We start from the raw sequence: 21,210 nt of genomic DNA on the forward strand, positions 1-21,210 counted from the left end.
TGGAATAGAGATCCTCTTCAGTTCTTCTGGGGGCTGGAGGAGGGAGACAGTTGTTTCTGCCCTTGGCATTGCCAGACAGGAGAGGTGACCCTACTACCCCTGAGGGAACAGTGGCCGCAACTGCCAAGGCCTCGTTACCAGGTAGAGTTGACTCACCATTAGCGTACCTGAGCTTTGGGGTGTCAACAGAGCATAGCTGGCCCCCTGAGGTCCTAAGCTTCCTGAGGGAACGAGGTGATTTCTGTGGATGTCATATATTCATGGAATCATACATTCATGGAGACAAGTCTATGAAGGGAAGTCACGATCAGTTCTGTCTACTTGATCTCTAATTTCTCTCTTATGCTCTAGAGCCACAGAAATAATTTTGTGTCTCATTACACTCTTAACCAATCTAAGTACCTTCAGTTTGTTTCCACTCCAAATATCCTGGAGTCTCTACCCTGTTGCCAGAGTTATTTTCCTAAAAACACAGATAGGATCATGTAGTCTGCTGCTCAAAAACCTCCTATGGGTTTTATTTAAAGAATAAAATCTAAAGTTTTAAGATTAGATTTATACATACCATAGGTGGACTCTACACTATGATTTTGGTTTTAACACTGACAACAACTCCCCATGGAGATAGCACTGGGGTCTAACTGGGTAATTCATCTTTGCCTGGACCTATCTCCACGGCTCTACTCATGATATTGCCTACAGCTGGACCGGCTTCATCTTTTCCATCCACCTTTTCAAGATCCCTTAGTCTCTCAAGGTCCAAATCAAGCATCAAGATTCCCCAGCTGGAGTTTCTAGCACCAGGTTATGTGAAGTAGCTGTCGTCACATATTATTTTGTGAGTAATCAATCTTTCTCCCACATGCTCAGTCTGCTATAAATTCCTTTACCAAGAGAAAACCCTTTCACTACATAATTAAAGATGAAATGCAGCACAGACAGCTTATCGATCAGTGCGAACTTGGTGTGAACAATCAGGAAACTGCTTTATTTACTCTCCCATCACTGCTTTCAAGCACGTTTTGCCAGGTCATCGTCCTGTCTGTGACATCTTGAGCAGGTCCCAGATCTTCGGCTCTAGGAGAATTCAGGCAGAAGAGCAGTTTCTTCTTCAGGTACACATACACACACATAAAATCTCATTCAATCAGATGTAAAAACTTTAATTTTTCACCCAATTCAAAGCTCCTCCTTTCTTCCCCCTCAAAACACATCTCATTGGTGGTTCTGGAACAAGCCATGAAGAAGGTAGAGAGCATTATCTTTTCATTCTCCTTGTTTTACCTTCTCTCTTCACTTTGCTTCTGGCTTTCCCAGGTTGGACAAGGAGCGATCAGAGGAAAAAGGCCAATGGCCCCGGCCGGCTGGTACTTGGTTTGTTGTTGGGTGTCTTCTGTCATGGTAGATGCCCAAACACTGGCCCTCCCTGAGGCGCACATGCATGTTTGTGTGCGTGTGTGTTCATGCGTGTGTGCCTGTAGGGGGGTGTTACCCACTCAGACAAGTGTGCTCTTATGATACCAGGCTGATCTCTTGGGACCACCTCTCTTAACTCCTGCTTTGGAAGTGCAACCCATCTCTTTCTTTCCTGGGCAGGCAGTTCCCCTGGATAGTGTGGTTCAAAGGAATTTCAAGCCTGGTTCTTTACCTACTTGACCTATGGGAAATCTCCTTATCCTCGTCCTGACAAATGGCAGAAGTAGCCAAAGCACAGGCCTCTCCTTCTCTTGTCCATTCATATCATGCTGTCATGGGCAGCTCCCTCTGCACTCCAGCCATCACACTGTTCCACACAAGACCAGACACCAGTCTGTCTTTACTTGTGCCTCTGTGCTTCCGGGCCGGCTGACGCTCTCTTGGAAACACTTTTACTCTCCAATCCAGAGGTAACCCAGAATGGACAGATGCTTTCCTATAACCCAGCAGGATCTAAATGGAGGGTAATTCCTCTCCTCAATGCCTTCAAGGGCTTCCCTGGGGTCCTTTTCTTTTAAATTGGGGGCTGGAAGAGCAGACTCCTCCCCTTTCTCATAGATATTTAGCATCTCTCTGTAGCAAGAACAAGTTTTTGTTATCCACTGATAATAAAAAAAACCCTCCAGTTTTGAGGCTTTAACTCTAATTCCAAGATATCGGGAAAAGTTCTTTTTGATGTTCTGTTACTACTGAATGGGGATGAGTATTAGAGCTTTTCCTCAGGGGAGAGAATGATGACCTACAGTCACACTAGTTGTAAATGATGGTACCTGCTCAACTCAGTCCTTCTTACTAACCTTGATGGGGCTCAAGTGTGAGGGAAAGAGGAGCCAGGGGATGAAAGCCAGGACGAAGGGTGCTGTCTAAAGTGATTCTCAGGTTACGATGGCAGATTTCATCAACTCTGGCATCCTTAGCCTATCCTGTCTGGAACACAAATGGGTGACAAGAAAAGATGCCTTCTCGAGTTTCTCTTCAACTTACTAGTCTCTGGTATCTACTGACAGCAGTATCTTTGAATGACAAATGGTTATAATTTCTCCCTTACATCACAATTTTCCCACAGACTATGAACCTAAGAAATCCAGATATGAAGAAGAGAAAATATCGGGCATTTTAATAAAAAAATTGACCTATTGACAAACCTGTACACAATATCCAGCTTAGAGTCTGATTATCCAGGCATAACAGATATTTGTTATTGTATCTGCCCACAAGCACACCCCAGGCCTAATGGGTAACACCCCAACACACACACACACACACACACACACACACACACACACACACATACATACACACATGTGGCTCTATGGGGCTGCCAATCCACCCTGGCGGCAATGATTGGGGCAGAGCAACCATGATTCAGTCTAGGACGAGTCAAGTCTTTTGTAAGGTGGTGAGACAAATACTATCTATGGCCACCTTTCTCTGCTGTCTGGTGGCCTGGGAAAATGGAGCCACACAGATGAGAGAAGCTGAGACCAGAGACAGAAGTGAGTCCAGATGGTGTTTAAGGCCCAGGTCCAGCCATTGTAGAAGCGAGGTCCTTGTCCTTCCTACAACTGGGTTATGTGAGTCCATGGAGTCCCCTTTCTACTGAGGCTGGCCTGAGCTGAGTTTTGCTTACTTGGAATAGAAAGGTCCTGAACTAAGCACACAGGATGCCAAGATGGTTAGAAGGTGACTTTGGGTGCAGCCCATTTTCCTCTTTTCCTGGTTTTGAGTGACACATTTCACATCAGATTCTCCTGCTTTCCCTTTAGAACATTTGTTAAATAGCATTTCTGATGAATGAAAAAAAGCTTAGAGTTACAAGTTCTTGATTTTGCTTCTGTTTCAATATCTTGTTGACCATGTGACTTCGAGCAGGACATTAGTTACCTGTTTCCTCTTGTGTAAAGTGGATATTATAATACACATGAAATTACTTTGTAACCTGTAAATGCCAGACAAATGTAAGGCACCATTATTAATAATATCAATTGTATTTTGAATATTATTTGGAATAACTTTATGGCATTTCCTTTGGCAGTATCTGAAAAAAACACATTGGCATCCTTGAGAAAATACCTATGGAAACATGCATATCCTCTCTATGCCTCCAGATGTGCTCAGAAAGATTCGTTTGGCTGACTAAGCATCCACGTTCTAGAAAGTAAAAGGTTCCTTTAGAGATGCATATTTTAGTCTGAATTAATTTAAACAAAAAAAAATGTAACATCAAATACCCTGTTTAGTGTTATCTTATTAAAGGAATGGAAATTTTCATGGACGAGGAGAAAGATGACCTCATACTGAAGTAATAGATGAGTGGCACAGGCTGGGTTCTTCACGGAACATTTGGGGTTTCATCAGCCAAAGTATAAGTGGTTATTTGGTAGGTGTGGGAATGAAGAAGTAGGATGTGGGAGGGGAATAAGGAGGAGGAAGTACTTCCTTAACATTCCAGCTAAGGCTGATCTTATCCTGTCTCCTTGAAGGTATGGTTTCAATTTATTTTATTTTATTTTATTTTTTAAGTTTATTTATTTTGAGAGCGAGAGAAAGAGCAGGGGAGGGACAGAGAGAAAGGGAGAGAGAGACTCCCAAGCAGGCTCTGTGCTGTCACCGTAAAGCCTGATGCTGGCTTTGATCCCACGAACCTTGAGATCATGACCCGAGCTGAAATCAAGAGTCAGATGCTTAACTGACTGAGCCACACAGGCACCCCATGTAATAAGGTATTGTTTCCATGGAAACAAGGCCCAAAGTTCCACTCTAACCAACAGAACTGATAGGATGGAAGTATGTCAGGGAGGGGTACTTGTCCAATCCTGGGCCTGAGTTATGCACTGACTGAGGAAGCCAGCTTCCTGTGGACTGGCCCAAGGTTAGTTCTGCTCAGCAAATGTAGACTCTTGGGAGAGGCGTTTTTGAACCTGTATAGTTACACTTCTTTGCAGCTTAGAGAATGGTGGTAATTTAAGCTTTATCACAGATACAGACCTTTAAATCAGAGTTTGTTACTGGTAGAGATAGTAAAAAACGTTAAACTAGAAAGCCCTTTAGAGTCTCAAAAGCATTAGGATGGTCCAACTTAAAATATTTTAGCCAGCTAGCGATAGAGGAAATGCACATTGGTGGAACTTCACTCTATGTCTGTTGAAAATCCCAGTTTCATCTTGTTGAAGACCTGGGAGTAAGTAATTAACTTCCCACAATTCCCACTTTGTTCTTTGAAACATCTGATTTTGTATTACAGGTAAATAGGCATCTGAGAGCCGCACTGCTGTGGTGGAGTGGTGTCAGACAGATCTAGATGCACATCTCACTGCTGCCACTTAAGTAAGTGGTGACCTTGAGCAAGTTACTCAACTTCCCTGAGCCGCCATTTTCTCCTCAGTGAAATGCAGATAATAAGTTTTAGCGAAAAGATCATTGTGAGGACTAAAGTCAACAAAAGCTAAACATCAGGGTGCCTGGGTGGCTCACTTGGTTAAGCATCGACTCTTGATATCAGCTCAGGTCGCGATCTCATGGTTTGTGAGATGGAACCCCATGTTGGGCTCTGCGCTGGCAGCTCAGAGTCAGCTTGGGATTCTCTCTCTCTGCCTCTTCCCCGCTTGTATTCTCTTTCCCTCGAAATAAATAAATAAACCTTAAAAAAGCTAAATGTCTAGGGCATTAACTGGCTCAACAAATGACAAAAGGCATTTTTGTAAAGGTGATATGTAATTTTTTAAATCGTTGCTTGGGTTTTTCTTGTGGGTTCTAAGGTTGGGGAGATGGGGTATATTAACATTTCCTCTGATATGTATATACTCACTCAGAGGTGAAAAGTTTTTTGAAAGACAACCTCATCTCACTTTAGACTTTTTTTGTGTTCAGAATTGCACCTCAGTGCAATGGCTATAGGACTGCAGCAACCATCAAGGTCAATACTGTCGTGTTTTATCGAGCAGGTCCAAAGAAGTAATTTTCCAAGAATACAAATTAAGGGAGTGACCAACCTGGGGTCTGGCCATGCTTAAAGCCTGTGATGGCTCCCCTTGGCCCTTCACGACTGACCAGAGCCCTCCCCTCCTGTTTCCCATCCGTTTCTCCCTAGTGCTTTTTGCAGTGTCATTTCCCAAGAAGTCCTTTGTTCTCCTTGCTTTCCAGAACTCTCTCCCACCACCTTCCTCTCTGGGTGCTGATCTTTCAAGGTGCCTCCCAGAGCTCTACTCACTCGGATTTTCTTGGCCAAGGATTTACTTGGATTTACTTGGATTAACTCCAAGTAGTTTGCACAAGTACCCACTTTAGGATGAATCATCATGTTGGTAGGTGTTTATGTCTCTGTCTTCATCAGCAGTCAGTGTGCAGAGACAAGGCATCTATTTTCTCTTACCATGCTGGAGTTCTAGATCAAAGTGTACTAACTGCACCCCCTGGGGCTTGCATAACCTCTTGTTATTCACAAGACAAATCAATGAACTCAAGCCTTTTGATTCCCAATCCTGTTTTCCACCTTTCCTGCCAGCCATTTATCTCCGGGATCTACCTTTTCTCTGTCCTCCTGTTCTTTCAGGAGAGCTCTGTGAGAGGAGATAATCAGAAAGATTTTGCCACTCTATTAACACACCTGTAAATAATGCCACAGTGTGGCTACCTGATGATTTTACAATCGAGATTTATTACGTCTTTTTTCAACTTGGGACACTTTGAACATTGGCCTGGAGGTTATTTGTCTTCATTTGCAGGGTGCATTACTTAAGAGTCAAAACCTCCTTTGCAAAGCCCAGGATTTTGACCTTTTCTCAATGCTGTCTCTTAAAACAATTTACCTTTCTTTCCAGGAGGTGGCAGTACAACACAAACAATAACCTGTGCCAACTGCAGTTTTGTCTATTTTAGGCTCCCGTTAGCATTACAGCAACAGGAGTCTCATTCTGGGTTAGATTTCTACAATAATTCCAAATTGAAAAGATAGGGTGTTTCTAAAGATTTGATCTATGGGTTGTCTTTTTGCTGCCAGTCATTCTGATACATTTTCTCAGGTAGGAAAATTCAGCCATGGTTATATAAGAATCCCATTGTATTTTGCGCTTGAAAATATAAACCAAAAGAGGATCTTCAGATAAAATTCTCTTTTCACTCTTTTAGTATACGTATTAGCCTTCATGCATTTTTTGTCGCTATATTTAATGCACTGTATTGTTAGTTAAGGTGAAATTATCTGGGCTCTTGATGCTACCTCAATTGAGAAAATTTATTTGAATGTATGTAAGAGCTAGACATACATATATTTACTGGAGCAAGTGTCTTTCAAAGAGTTATTTCAGCCCCACAAAGTTAATTTCTTAGACTCAGCACAGTTTACAGAATTGGTTTAATTTAGTTTCTCAGATTTTGATTAGATATCCATAACTTCTAGGGAATTTCTTAAATAAAACTGGAAGGAAATATTCATCAGACCAAGATGAATTCTATGTCAGAGAAGCCAGGGGATAGTTTTCAGGGTGTGCCTGATTAAAATTTTGGTTCTCAAGAAGCAAAGGCTAAAAGTGTGTAAGCAAGTAAGAAATCTGTTAAAGGATATATCTATTACTAGTCTCTGAAAAGACAAGCTAGCAATTACTCAGTTATGTTTACTAGATAGTCACAATTTATTCATTTGTGTATAAAAATTCACTTAAATGTCATTCTAGAGGCAAGAAAAATCTCCCTAGTGAGGACCCCAGCCCCTGCATCTCCATTTACTGTCTAATAAATATTTTAACTTCTTTTGCCATTGTGCTGGCTAAAAAGTAGACAGCAGAGCTGTCTTGAGTTGCAGTGAGGTCCCCAGAGGTGGGTGAAGGACAGATGGGCACAGGGTATCCTTGCAACTATGGACTTTCTACTTGTTTCTTTACCCAACAAATACTCATTTAGCACGTACTATCAGCAGGCACTGTGTGAGGTGGTAAGGACACAGCCAGCCAGACAGGTGGACGTGCCCTTTGCTGACCTTCTTGTGGACTGAGCCCTGTTTCTCTCCTTCTCCCCACCAGTTCTCTGCTTCTCCAATGCATTCAGATGGATGGTGAATATCTTGCATTCAGCTCTCTTATTTTGTAACTTTTCTCCCCTAGGCTTCATCTAATATGTTTGGAGAGGAAAACGTTGTGAGGACACATAGGAGAACACCATGTGAAGATGGAGGGTTGGCCTGATGCATCTGTAAGCCAAGGAATGCAGGAGGCTACCAGAAACTAGAAGAGGGGCCTGGGCCAACGTGAGGCAGCTTATTAGCGTGACTGGGTGGTATGATGTGGTTAGTTAGACTGGGGTCATGAGATTGGGACTTTCAGGTCCCCATAACCTGAACATGTGTAGAGGACAGCCAGATGTTCTCGCATGTCTGGGAAATGGGACAAGTGGTACGTAGATGAGAATTGAAATCTAGAGGCCCAGGTAGAATATACACAATGTAGGAAAGGGACTCATCTCTGAGGTTTGGGGCCAAACAGACCAAAGCTAGGGATTAGTTAGAGCATGCAACTGGGTCTCCAGGACCAGTACTTAGCAAGAACTTGGAACTTAGATAAAGCTGAGTCAAAGGGAGGGTAGCCATCTCATGCCAAAAGACAAGACAGAGACGTGACAGTGATGTGACAGTTGTGGACACCATAGGAAGGTTTCTAGTGAGGACAAAAGCCTCTTTTTAAAGATCTCCTACATTCAATCTGAATCCGGCAGAAGCTAGCAAAATACGATAAAACTTTAGATATCCCCTACCATGAATCTCCCTAGTACCAAGATGCAGTCCCAGAGGAGAGGTGAGGAGAAGAAATTTTGAGCTGAGCAATTTGGAAAGGAAAACAGTCCTGATAGGGAATTTGATTTTTGAATGGACTGTGTCTGAATTGAGAACTGATTGGGCACTCACCTGTCATAGACCAAGTTCTGGATCAGAAGACATCATCTTGGTGAGATCAAGGGCTCACTGCTATCTAGCGACCTCAGACCCAGGAAAGACAGTCGATGCTCTGATCAACTTTGGATGTCCCCCTCCCTCCCCATGGGAAGAGCCACCGTTGGGGCTAAGACATGCACCCCTGCACACCTCTTATAAATCACGTACTGGAGTTTGCATTGTTCCCCACGCAAATGGTTCTGAGCCTGCTTCTAAGGCTTGTGACATCCTCTTTTTTGATTCCCTTTTTTGGCTTAGGGTTTATACCTTACGCTGAGGGGTGCCCAAAGGATGGTTATTTTTGTGGATGGAATAGGACCTGTGGGCTTCAACCTGTACGTGCCCACAGGCTGTCAAAGTGCTGGTGGAACAAGAAAAAGAGGTTAGCCACGGGTCGCTGTATTGCTGTACACAGCCACAGCAACCTGTAGAACTTCTGGGAGGAATTCTACATGCACACCTGGCCCTCCGGATTGATTTGTGGGTATATTTATCAAGGTAGTAGGATAGAACAAAATTCAGTAGTGTGCTAGTTTGATTTATAACTTCTAAATGTTTAGACAGAAGCCAGCTGGGCCTTCATTTGCACTCTTGCCCTGGGCCCTGCATGCATCAGGAGCAAACCTGCTCGCTCTCATGAAAGCAGGGGTCCGCAGCTCTGTTAGGTTCAGTTACAGGGATGAAGGTTACACATTCGTGCATTTGTGGTGTGACTGTGTGTTTGAAATCTGTTCTATATGCCAGAATTATTGTCCATACGGTGATTTCTATTAGTGTAAAACGTTCAAATTTAATTCTTGGAGCAGTGGTAAACAAATGAAAAATAGTTGGCACATGTGTTTTCTTCTCTAGCTTCTAAACTTGTGGAGTTGGAGAGGGACAGGATGTATATTGCCTGCTCCCACATTGGCCTTACCGAAGTGCGGACCCCAGTTCTCTCTTGCTGGTCACACGCAGCCTTGCCCCAGTTTGCCTTGGGTTACATGTCATTCAGGCCTGCTTCCTCTTTTCTGGCTAATGATGTAATTCTTTTTTTTTTTTTTTTTTTTTTTGTCTCATTTATACTTCTAACTGACCCTTCTTTACTCAATTTCTTCCTTCGTGTACCACTTCTGGAAACTCGGGATAAGTTTTCCTTGCAGTCTAGTGCAGCCTGGAGAGCTCTCTGGCCTTGTGAATCTTCTGCTCCCCTGCTCTGGCTCAGCTGATTCCATAAGCAGGATCTAGGCCAAGTTCTCTCTTTCTCTTCCTTTCTAGGTCCTACTGATGGAAGAACAAGCCAAAATGTGGGAGGAAGAAATGGAAACAACAGACAGCTGGGTGTTGCTATAGAATTTCATAACTGGAAGGTGTCTCCTGGTCACTTTTGGGTCAGAAACTGTAGCTTGGAGACTCTAGGTCACCACTGCCCAGCCAGAATGAGGATTTCCTTCCTGAACAGATGGCCTGGGACTTAGCCTCTCCAGTGAGTTATGCCATATAATCTCCCTTTCTCAAAAGTTCATTTTTTTCCCAATTTCTGCTGGCTCTCTGAGAAACAAAAAGGGACATTCTCTTCTCCTTAACATATTTCCAGATGGATCTACCCAAGAACTATTAGACCAAAAAACCCAAAAGATCTTATCCCTGCCGTTTGGCATTCTGACCATTGCTTGATTATTTCCTTGAAGGGAGGAACGATAGTCTTGACTAAAATCAGTGCCTCTCTGAGTGTGGCCTCGCTGCAGGTGCTGCCCCCGGACAACAAATAGAAAACTGGAACAGCAAACAACAAAGACCAATTACTTCAGTTAGAGGTAAGCTAATGAAAGTATATTACTTTTCTAATATTACTCGTCTCTATACTCAAGGGGAATGTATGCATTGCTATTTTTCATTTTCATTTTATTTCTTTTTATTTTTGCTTTACGTTAGAAGATTGAGATAGGAATTGCCTCGTTTCTGAATCTTTTCCGTTGTATATACGACACATTCTGAGCACACGCTCACCGCCATGGACTGAATGTTTGCGTCCCCTCCCCCTGAATTCATATGAAACCCATCCCCAATGTGATGCCATTTACAAGTAAGGCCTTTGGGAAGTGATTAGATCATGAGGATGAAGCCCTCAGGAAAGGGATTAGTGCGCTTATGAAACAGGCACCAGAGAGCTCCCTTGCCCCTCTGCTGGGTGGGGACACAGCAAGAAGACAGCTGTCTATGAACCTGGAAGTGGGGTCTCATCACCACCAAATCTGCTAGTGCCTTGGTCTTGAACTTCCTAGTCTCTAGAGCTGTGAGAATTAAATTTCTCTTGTTTATAAACCACCCAAAGTATGTTAATTTTTTTTTAACGTTTATTTATTTTTGAGACAGGGAGAGACAGAGCATGAACGGGGGAGGGGCAGAGAGAGAGGGAGACACAGAATCGGAAGCAGACTCCAGGCTCTGAGCCAACAGCCCAGAGCCCGATGCGGGGCTCGAACTCGCGGACCGCGAGATAGTGACCTGAGCCGAAGTCGGACGCTTAACCGACTGAGCCACACAGGCGCCCCATGTTATTTTGTTATAGAAACCTGATCAGACTGAGATGTTCACCTCCTGCCCCACGTGATCTGGAACAGAGTACCCACCCAAGAAGATGTCTGCAGAGAGTCAAAGCTAGGCTTTGTCTCTTTTTTGCTACTGTGATCCATATGTATCCACTTTCTTTGACAAATAATTTGAAGTGATCTTAACAAACAAAATTTATATATATGTAAACTGGAAAACTGGATCTAGCCTCCAGTTTTCATCATTTCTTTTTTCGTTTTTGTTTTTGTTTTGTTTTGTCTTTGAGAGAGACTGTGTGTGCCCGTCTACGCAAGAGCAGGGGAGGGGTAGCGAGAGAGATAATCTTAAGCAGGCTCCGTGCCCATTGCGGAGCTTGATGCAGGGCTTGATCTCAATGTGAGATCATTGAGCTGAAATCAAGAGTCCGAGGCTTAAATGACTGAGCCACCCAGGCACCCCTATCATTTCTTTCAATGTAAGCCTTCAGGGCTTCCTCTGAATACCACACGTAAGGGCTCATTTTCTTACCTAGACTTTCAGATCTGTACACGTTGTCCAGGCTTGTTATGCTTATCTACTCTCCAGTTCTAAGACTATAATCTTCACCAAGTCTACTGACTCCTCCAGTCCTGAGCTCCAGCATGGCCTTTTGAGCGTCTCCTCACAGTGCACTGCTTCCATCAGGCCCTAGTTATTGCCTAGAATCTAGAGAGCCTGGGGTTTTTATAGCATCTTAGTGTTAGTTAGAAATAGAATTGAAAGATCAAGGACATTACTTTAATTTTTTTTTTATGTTTATTTTTTTTAAGAGAGAGAGACAGAACACGAGTGGGGGAGGGGCAGGGAGAGAGAGAGAGAATCCAGGCTCTGAGCTGTCAGCACAGAGCCCCACGCGGGGCTCGAACCCACAAGCCATGAGATCATGACCTGAGCTCAAGTCGGACACTTAACCGACTGAGCCACCCAGGCGCCCCTATCACATTACTTTATTGGGAGCTTGTCTCTTTGTTAAAGATGTTGCTGTCTTCTGGACTGTGGTTTTAAAAATGATGCTGTCATTTACAGTATAAATTATTCCAGGAAGGCCTTCTGCTACCAGATAGCTTTTCCTAAACATTTCTTTACCAACTCTCTTTTTTTCTATGTGCAGAACAAATGCCTCTTGAAGTTTGGTTTCGACCAGAATTTATTTATTTTTCTTTATTTTCTGCTACTCCCCTATCAGAATTTCTATTGTATTCAAATAAGTCTCTATGGGGAAGCCCTACAAATATTGTGACTTAGCAAGCACTGTGCCATGGCATTTGCTCCGCTGGTATCCTTTTCTGAAAAAGTGTCACTCACCTCTTCTTCAACTACACTCAGCCTTGTCAGACCATTTATTCTCCTGAACTTAATATTTATTCCATCAATTCAACGAATATTTGTTGAGTGCCCACTGTGGACAGGGACTAGGTGATGCAGTGCTGAATAAATTGAATAAGATAGTCCTCCCTGCCTTCATGGAGTTTCCATTCTAGTATCAATATTAGCAATAATTAGAGGGGGGAAAGGAGTGGTGGCCTGGATGAGGGAAGCGAAGAAGAAAGCAGAGCTAGAGCAGGTATTTTATTTATTTTGATTTTTAAATAATTTTTTAAAAGTTTATTTATTTGAGAGAGAGAAAGCACAAGTGGGGGAAGGGCAGAGAGAAGGGAGAGAGAGAGAAAGAATTTCAAGCAGGCTTTGCATGGTCAGTGCCAAGCCCAACATGGGGCTCGAGCTCATCAACAGTGAGATCATGACCTGAGCTGAAGTTGGGTGCTCAGGTGACTGAGCCACCCAGGTATCCCTGGAATAGGCATTTTAACTGGAAAGCCTCAAGTAAGAAAACAAAGCTGACTGTGTGGGGGCCATGGGTCTGTATTCCTGTCCTCCAGGAGAGAAGGGGAGAGTCAGGTGATGGCAGAGAGTTCTGTTAAATTCTGCCACATTCTGGTGTGATGTTGTCATGGCTAGAGTAAACGTTGCTGAAACTTGGGTACTAGGAAGGGGACTGTGACAATACTTTCACAGATTCCTGGAGGTTTTCTCCTCAGATAAAAGCTGGTAGAACTTTGGTGAAAGAAGGCTGAGGGCCCACCAATAGGAGATCTGGACAGAGGGATTACGTCACAGAGCACAGAACCCCTAACATAATCTAGATGAGAAGTAAATGTAGGTGGAATCAACTCACATCTTGGTGGGGATGGGGGGAGAAGGACACCGAAAACAGTCATCACACATGAGACAGAAAAAATGGTCTCAGGACACCCATTTGGAAGCATAGCAAAATAGTTAATGGTTGAAGGCATAGGTAAATAGACAAGAAAAAGTCATCAACCCATTGTGAGTTCCACAATTCTTTGATACATAGGAAGCCATTGCTGAGTCTTAAGTGGTTTGTTTGATAACCAGTAAACCAGGTTTATTGATAACCATTGGATGGCACTGGAGGTTTAGACGTCATTGGCTGATTCTGCCCAGGAGTGCTGGAGATGAAAATTCATTCTCAAGTCTGGCTATGAAGGGGCTGACTAGTCTGACAGTAACGAAGCAAGGCCAGGAATCAGAGTTGGAGGTCCAAGGTTCAAGAGGAGATGTTACCATAGAAAAAGAATGGGAGCTGGTTAGGACAAAAGTCATGGTAAGGTTTGGGTGGAGAAGAGCATGGTGTTCCACAGGGACATGGTCTTGAGTGACTGGTATACAGGGATAAAAATCCATTTCAGAATAGAGGACGAGGTTTCAACTCCTTTCTAAATAGTATAACCCACCAGGTCTCCTGTGATTCAAAGATGTTTCCTGGTAGTGGTGGCAGAAATAAAAGTTTCAAAAGTCCAAACTCATGGTCAGAAACCAGAAAAAGGGCATCTAGAAGCCAGAACCACCTCAGAAACCCTGAGAGCTGGAGAGCAGGGCAAAGGAAAGAAGAGCAGGGCCGTACCAGTAGAGTAATGGCAGTGACTGTTAATTCAGGAATTAATTTGCTGGATGCTGAAAAAAGAAGCAAATAAGAGCGAACATCTTCCTGAGGTAAAGATCATTCCCACTGGAGAGGGAGGAGAGAAAGTCATTCTCTGGTGAGCAGATCTGACAAGGGAGAGGTATTCTCATGATCCTTTGGTGAGAATGGTTTATCAGATCATGATTCCCCCAGAGACCCAGGACTATGGTGGCCAAAGAGCCCAGAGAAGCAGCTATGGGGAAGGGTCTTTATTAGAGGGGAGGGATGAGTAATTAACAAGCTTGCTACTGAACATCTCTATTATGTTACAGCATTTTACTTCACTTAAAAAAAAATCTTCAGTGGGGTTTCATTCTGGGCTTTTGAGGAAGATTGATTTTATTCAATGTTTTAATTAGTTTTTAAGACCCTTGAGCTATTTCTGCTCCTTTATTCTCACCCTCTGTGTTTAAGACACCATTTAGGAATTTGACAGTATTTTTCCCTAAACATTTTGTCCTTTTGCAGTTGTCAAATATTGAATTAGATCTTGTTATAAACAGACCAGAAGCTGGCATTGTTGACATTTCCCTTCATTAGGAAGAAACTGAAAGCTGACATTTTCAACCTATCAGCTCTAGTTTGGTCTGCCGATAAGAACACAGTACAGGGAATGAGGCAATCTGTTTCCTTTTTTGCTCTCATTAAAGGCTCACTATGAGATGTTAATTGATAAAACTATTTTACTTAATGGGTGCCTAAGTTTCTCTTCAAAGGAGAGGAAAAGTATTGATTAACTCTAGGATTTAAAGTCTGAATGAATGAAAGAAAGCATTGCTTTGAATCCTAAGAGACTGATTAAACCTAAAATTCGAAATCTGAATGAATGAATGAAGATGCTGATTGAAGTCCTGATGTGACTCTTATTAGTTAGTTAATATTTTTTTCATTCTCTCTTTATTTGCAAAATTGGAAAAATAACAATAGCTCTTTTTTCCTGTGCCAAGGATTATTACAAGGGGTCAATCAGGTAATGTAGTGAAGTGTTTTACATAGTGTTGAAATGCTAGATAAATGTTAGGTTTTGTATTACATATTCCATAGACTTAATGAGATAGGTTATTTGGTTAGATTGGTTGGATTCTGGAATAATGTGAAGTTCAGGCGAGATTTGTGGTTGAGGTTTCAGAGAGCTAAAGCCTTATTTCACTCTCCTGGAACTCATTACTAGACTCAACTGATGAATGTATTTTGCAACCTAATCCCCTCAAAAGTTTGAGGTGACAACTTTAAAACCTCAGTATAGAGAATTATCTGGTTGCAAGTTGAGGCTTAAGGCAGCTAATACTATGGTAGTGTGTATGCATCAGTTTGATTTTTTGAGGAAAAGAGGAAAAGTTTGGAAGCAATTACTTAGAGATCACAGCAATATTCTTAACTTAGCTTGAGAAGTAGAGTATGAAAAAAAATTCTCCCACCCTGCCAAACCAATGGTCCAGGGTTAAAGGTGGCCCCATCGGGACAGGACAGAAAACAAGGCAAGATGAGCAATACCCGATTCAACTCAAGAGGTGAAAGTGGAGAAGACCTTTACTTTAAAGTGAATTTTCTTTCTTTACATCCTATAGTAAATTCATGGTTTGCCCAGTCTCATTTTCCATGGGGAGTCAGTTTTATTCCTTACTAATTCTGATTAAATTCGGAGTGACCAGTATTGGGTCAAAACCCACGTGGAAAAAGTTTTGAGTAAAAGAGAGTATCTTTACTTTCAAATTCTGAGTAAGCCGAGGTGCAGCTGAATCCCCAGCGGAATTTATCCAAGTGGGATGTTAAAATTTTAAATGTCAATTAATGCAATCAGTAAGATCTGAGAAAATCTAGTTGCTTATTCCAGGCATCAAGTAACTTTATTCTCAATGTGTTCTCTTTTTCGCATTAATGAAGAAAGCTTTTGTGCCCACCAAGGAGAAAGAACCCCCCTTCCTCCTGGCTGGTCAGCCCAAGCCTGGATCCATGGACTTCTGAGGTCTGGCTAGGTATCAGCTGCACTCACACCCCTCAAAGGGCATTGCTATTCATGCTCTGGCATATTTCTAAGCTAGATAACAGGCCTAGATGAGGAGTCACTGAATTCAAACTGATGTGTCTGTGGACATAGGGGTTTCTGAGAGAATAAATGAGCATTTGTAGCCTGTAAAGGTAGCCACCACCATACCCAGTGCAGATCCTTTTTTTTTTTTTTTCAATTTTGGAAATTAGTGGCATATATGGGTGGTAAAGGGTGCCTGGGTGGCTCCATTGGTTAAAGCATCTGACTTCGGCTCAGGTCATGATCGCACAGTACATGAGTCATGAGTTCAAGCCCCGAGTCAGGCTCTCTGTGCTCAGCGCAGAGCCTGCTTCTTCAATTCATTAATAATTACTGCTCATGCCCCACTAATTTCACAGGATTTGCGGATTAATGTTTATTTATTTTGGGGGGGGGGGCAAGGGGCAGAGAGAGAGGAGACACAGAATCCAAAGCAGGCTGTCTGCACAAAGCCTGATGCAGGGTTAGAACTCAGTAACTGTGAGATCATGACCAGAGCCAAAGATGGACACTCAACCGACTGAGCCACCCAGGTGCCCCAGGATTTGCAAATTAAAAAAAGAACACTATTGTAGTCAATAGTTAGTTGCTAAAAACTCAAATAATGCAATAAATGTAAGAATGGAGGTCTTGCCACTTAGGACATTTGATAGACTTGTTATGGAAAGATAAAGTTTGCATATATATTGTATGAAGAGTCCTGGGGTGGGCAATGCATTTACATATTCCTCTTCAGTTCCTTTCTTCTTGTTTTGTAGCCTCCTCTCCCCGCCTTCCACAGAAAATCACACAGCCCTTATAGGAGCCACTCGAAATACAAAAGTCCATGAGAGAGATATTTAGATAGATTGCATTCACTCTGTGTATCTTAAAGCTTTACATCTAGAGAAGCAAATTTTAGCCTAAAGCATGTTTTTCTGTTTATGAGCACATTCAGGTGACTGCGGAGATAATGGAATTGCTGATACACTGCTCATAGCTGTTTGGGTAACTGTTCTTTTATTATCAGGAAGGCAAATGCAATTTTTAAGATCAAAGTGGACATCTCTTGGAAGCTACATTTATTACAAAAGGCTAAAGTGTCCACATTCCTAGGAATCAAAGGGACTCAAAAGCCAGAAAAGCAGTAGTGTTCAAGAGACAAAAGCAATTTTTGATGGACAGGAACCACCAAAGTAGGTGACAGGAGCAAGAGGTAATTTAATTCTAAAAGTTACCAATTCTGCACGATCTGGGGTTAAGCAAGGTGCCTGATGTGGTGACATCCACAGCCAGGGTCTGCCTGTCGATAATTTTGACTGCCACTGCAGGGACTGAGAAAGTACTTTCATAATTTTCACCATTGGAGATTCCCTTGATAGCATTTTGAACCAATTTCTGCCAAGAACAGGAGCCCCACTCAGCTATTGCAGCAGAAGTAAAGTAGGAAGCTATCATAGCCAGTCACAATAGAGTATTTAGAAAACCAACATGGGTGAATTCTAGCCCTGAAAACATGGCAGCCTCAGATGGTAGCAATCGGACTGTGGCTATTCTCCTGTCACCTGACATCTAATGGCAGTTCCACTGTATTTAGGGTCCTTTTGTATCCTCCCCCAACCTCCAACCTGGCTTTGAATCCCCCCATAAGCCCCTTTGCCAAGGCTTTCAGATGGTTAACTTCAGGGATGTCTGACAAACATCTCTCCAGTTGGACCCACTTCTAATGCTTACTGGAAACTCCTTCACTTGTATCACTAAAGACCTCTTCTAATAGTTTTTAATTTTTTTTAATGTTTATTTATTTTTGAGATGGGGGAGACAGAGCGCGAGTGGAGGAGGGGCAGAGAGAGAGGGAGACACAGAATCCGAAACAGGCTCCAGGCTCTGAACTGTCAGCACAGAGCCCGATGCGGGGCTCCAACTCACGGACCGCAAGATCATGACCTGAGCTGAAGTTGGACGCTTAACCAACTGAACCACCCAGGCGCCCCTAATAGCTTTGAATATCCTTGAAATCTTGGCCAAAGCATTTGGAAGAGTAACGACAGGACTTCATTATTTCTTCTCAAAAACTCTCCAGCAATTTTCAGAGTAGGAAAAGGCCAACAGAAATTCTGGATACATGGGGCGCCTGGGTGGCTCAGTTGGATAAGCGTCCGACTTCGGCTCAGGTCATGATCTCACGGTTCATGAGTTCAAGCCCGGCATCGGGCTCTGTGCTGACAGCTCAAAGCCTGGAGCCTGCTTCACATTCTGTGTCTTCCTCTCTCTCTGTCCCTCCCCCACTCACACTCTGTCTCTCTCTCTCAATACATAAACATTAAAAAAATTAAAAGAAAAGAAATTGTGGATACTTAATAAGTGGACTTCATATTACAAAAGAAATCATTTATCTCTCCCTTTTTATCAGGTTAACGTCTTCTGAAATCCCCTTAACTTTTCCCGAGAGTTTATCTTTCTAGAGACTAGAATTGGAAGAAGCATTTTCTTGATGTTTATCACATATTTATTATTGTTGAAAGGGTAAGTGTTACAGAAGTGTTTTTTATATTTGGGAGCTTCTCTACTGCACACTTTTACTGCTCATATGATTAATGAAAAGACAATATTGATTTTAATGCATCTTTTTTTTCTATTTTTAAGAGAAATCCCAGTGGGGTAGGGGCAGAGAGGAGGTGGGGGGGTGGGGGAGAGGATTTGAAGTAGGATCTGCACTTACAGTACCAAACCTCATGAACTCATGGGCTCAAACTCATGAACTGTGAGATCATGATCTGAGCTGAAGTCGGATGCTCGACTGACTGAGCCACCCAGGCGCCCCTGATTTTAACGCATTTTAAACACAATCTTAGAAAGTATGCAAAGCCTCAATCACAGACATTTTTCTTGTCCTAAGAAAAGTATATAATAGTTTTAAACTTATAAAAATTTGAATGTGATCAAAAGGGTACAGTATGAGGAGTAAATAATAAATAATAGTATGCCTTGGGAAATCTCTGGGGTAACTTTTGGAAAAATTTCACCATTTACCATTAATGGTCCTGAGAGTTTGTCAAACTAAGCTATGTATATTTTTTTTCTTTGTCTTGACATGCACAATTTTCATATTCACACTGAGAAAAAGAACGATTTAACTTTGTAGAGACCAATTGGTTATTAGCTATATTGGTTATATAATAATGGTTATGATAGACAATTCTTACCTCTATAGAACTTAAATTAATAGCAGGGTTATCAAAGATTATTTACTCTGGATGTATCATTTTGATTGAATTCCCCAAGTTTAAGTTATGGGAGCACCTACTCAGAAGTACCACCTTCCCTCATAAGTCCCAACAGGGGTGTAAACAGAGGCTTAAATACTCTTCCGTATTTTATATCATTTTCCAATAAAAGTAAAGTAAAATAGTCAATTTAAATGATTCTTAGGGGACAAAGAATAGAGAGAGCTGAAAATAAGAAGAGAACATCTAGGAGAATATCTACAAGGCAAATACGTGTTGTCAGTGACCTCTGCGTTTTCCTGATTCTCACATCTGCACACTTTCTCTCACGCTTAGCAAAGTTTGACAAGGGGGTGATCCATGTAATCAGTGCAGCTTGTAATTTTCTGCAACTTGCAGGTCTGACTTTTCTCCGAGGTAAGGATATTGTTGCCACCTGTTTTCACCCATTTTATTAGAGATAATTGTCCTCATGGGTCCCCAGTTGACACGCCTGAAATGAGTCACCTGCCCTCTCTCCCTTGGCCCCTCCCTCAGCTGCTACTCACTCAAAAGGGTCGCTGGGATCTGCCCTCTGGAGCTCTGGAGGAATGGGGATTCTTTTGTAGTACATTTCCCAGTCGAAGGCGCCTCGCATGGCATCCCCAGCTTGTGCCTCATACCCAAAGTGATTGTGGTCAATGACATCGATCATGGGGCACACGATGGTTTTGTGGTTTAGTGCAATTTGGTCTGAAAAATGAAAGCACAAAATAGGAAATGACATGCCTGCCTAGGTCATCTATCATTTTTCAGCAAAGAGAAGCCTTACAGATCTTTCCTAATGCAGGGATGATGCTTGAAGCCTGGTTTCTGTCGTTGTTAGAGCACTCTGTGAAATCTGTTTGAAGGCTAGACTTAACGTGATGGGACAGTGATTAGGTAAAATTAGTGTTGTTGTATTTTCCTTTAAGAAAGTTATGTCCCAGAGAGACTTGCAGAAGTCCATTTAGCTCTACCTCTGTCACATTTTTGCTCTGACCTGTCCCCAATCTGTCATTTTATAGTGCATCCAACATATGTAGAGTATAAACAGTACTTGTGTTCCTTCAAGCATACAGCTGGAGCCTGCTGAGAAAATATTGTCCTTCTTTCTGGAGGCTTCAAAATGTAAATATTTAACTTCATGTTTTTTCTTGTTTGTTTTTTCGTTTTTAGCATCTCATCTTATAATGGCCACCACGGCTGCTCCCCCTGCCCCCCTTAAATGCTGACAAATCATACACAGAATTCTTCGCTCTCAGGCTTGCCAGAGATTTTGCCAAGTTCTATTTTGCTATTGTCCTTTGATACAGACTCTGTTTATCTAAGCTATACATGTTTATCTTTTCTCATTATATCCAAAAATATATTAGCTGGCCTGATAACTACTGTTTCTGTTCCTGCTACTATTAAATTCTTGAGCAACTACTAAGTGATTTATACTCTTGCTATTTCTAATCCTCCTGACAACCCTGTAAGGTGGCTGCCATTATCATTCTCAATTGACATATGAGGATACGAGCTCAGAGAAGTTAAATAACTTGTCAAAGGTCACCCATCTTTTGAGAGCAAAACCCAGGATGCAACCCCTGCTTGCCAGTCCAGTCCTAAAACCTGTGGTCCGTCCCACTTCTCCATGGTGCTTCTTATGCAGCAGGAAGGTAATATCTTTTTAGTTCCAGCTCCCTCCTTTTCCATATAGATATTGTTATTGTGAGACACTAACAGCATAGGGAATTGGCATTTACATACTTTGGCTCACCTAGAATAGCTAACTGTAGGGTACAGTTGACTACTGAAGGACACAGGTTTGAGTAGTGTGGCTCCACTTATAAACAGATATTTTTCAACACAGTACAGTGCTGTAAATGTACTTTCTTCTCCTTATGATTTTCTTATTGACATTTTATTCCCTAGCTTACTTTATTGTAAGAGTACTGTCTATAATACATATAACACATAAACTATGTGTCAGTTGACTGTTTATGTTATTGGTAAG

At 42.2% G+C, this 21,210-nt stretch overlaps 1 protein-coding gene across 1 annotated transcript in view; it reads right to left on the reverse strand.

Moving 5' to 3' along the window:
* Nucleotides 1–21,210, reverse strand: part of GALNTL6 (polypeptide N-acetylgalactosaminyltransferase like 6) — a 1,186,276-nt gene that overhangs the window by 198,527 nt on the left and 966,539 nt on the right. Inside the window, exon 6 of the mRNA XM_007097151.3 lies at nucleotides 19,739–19,922. Coding sequence (XP_007097213.2) covers nucleotides 19,739–19,922 — 184 coding nt within the window. The remainder of the gene's footprint in view (nucleotides 1–19,738; nucleotides 19,923–21,210) is intronic.

Source organism: Panthera tigris, chromosome B1, assembly GCF_018350195.1.
Source record: "Panthera tigris isolate Pti1 chromosome B1, P.tigris_Pti1_mat1.1, whole genome shotgun sequence".
Taxonomy (NCBI): Eukaryota; Metazoa; Chordata; class Mammalia; order Carnivora; family Felidae; genus Panthera; species Panthera tigris.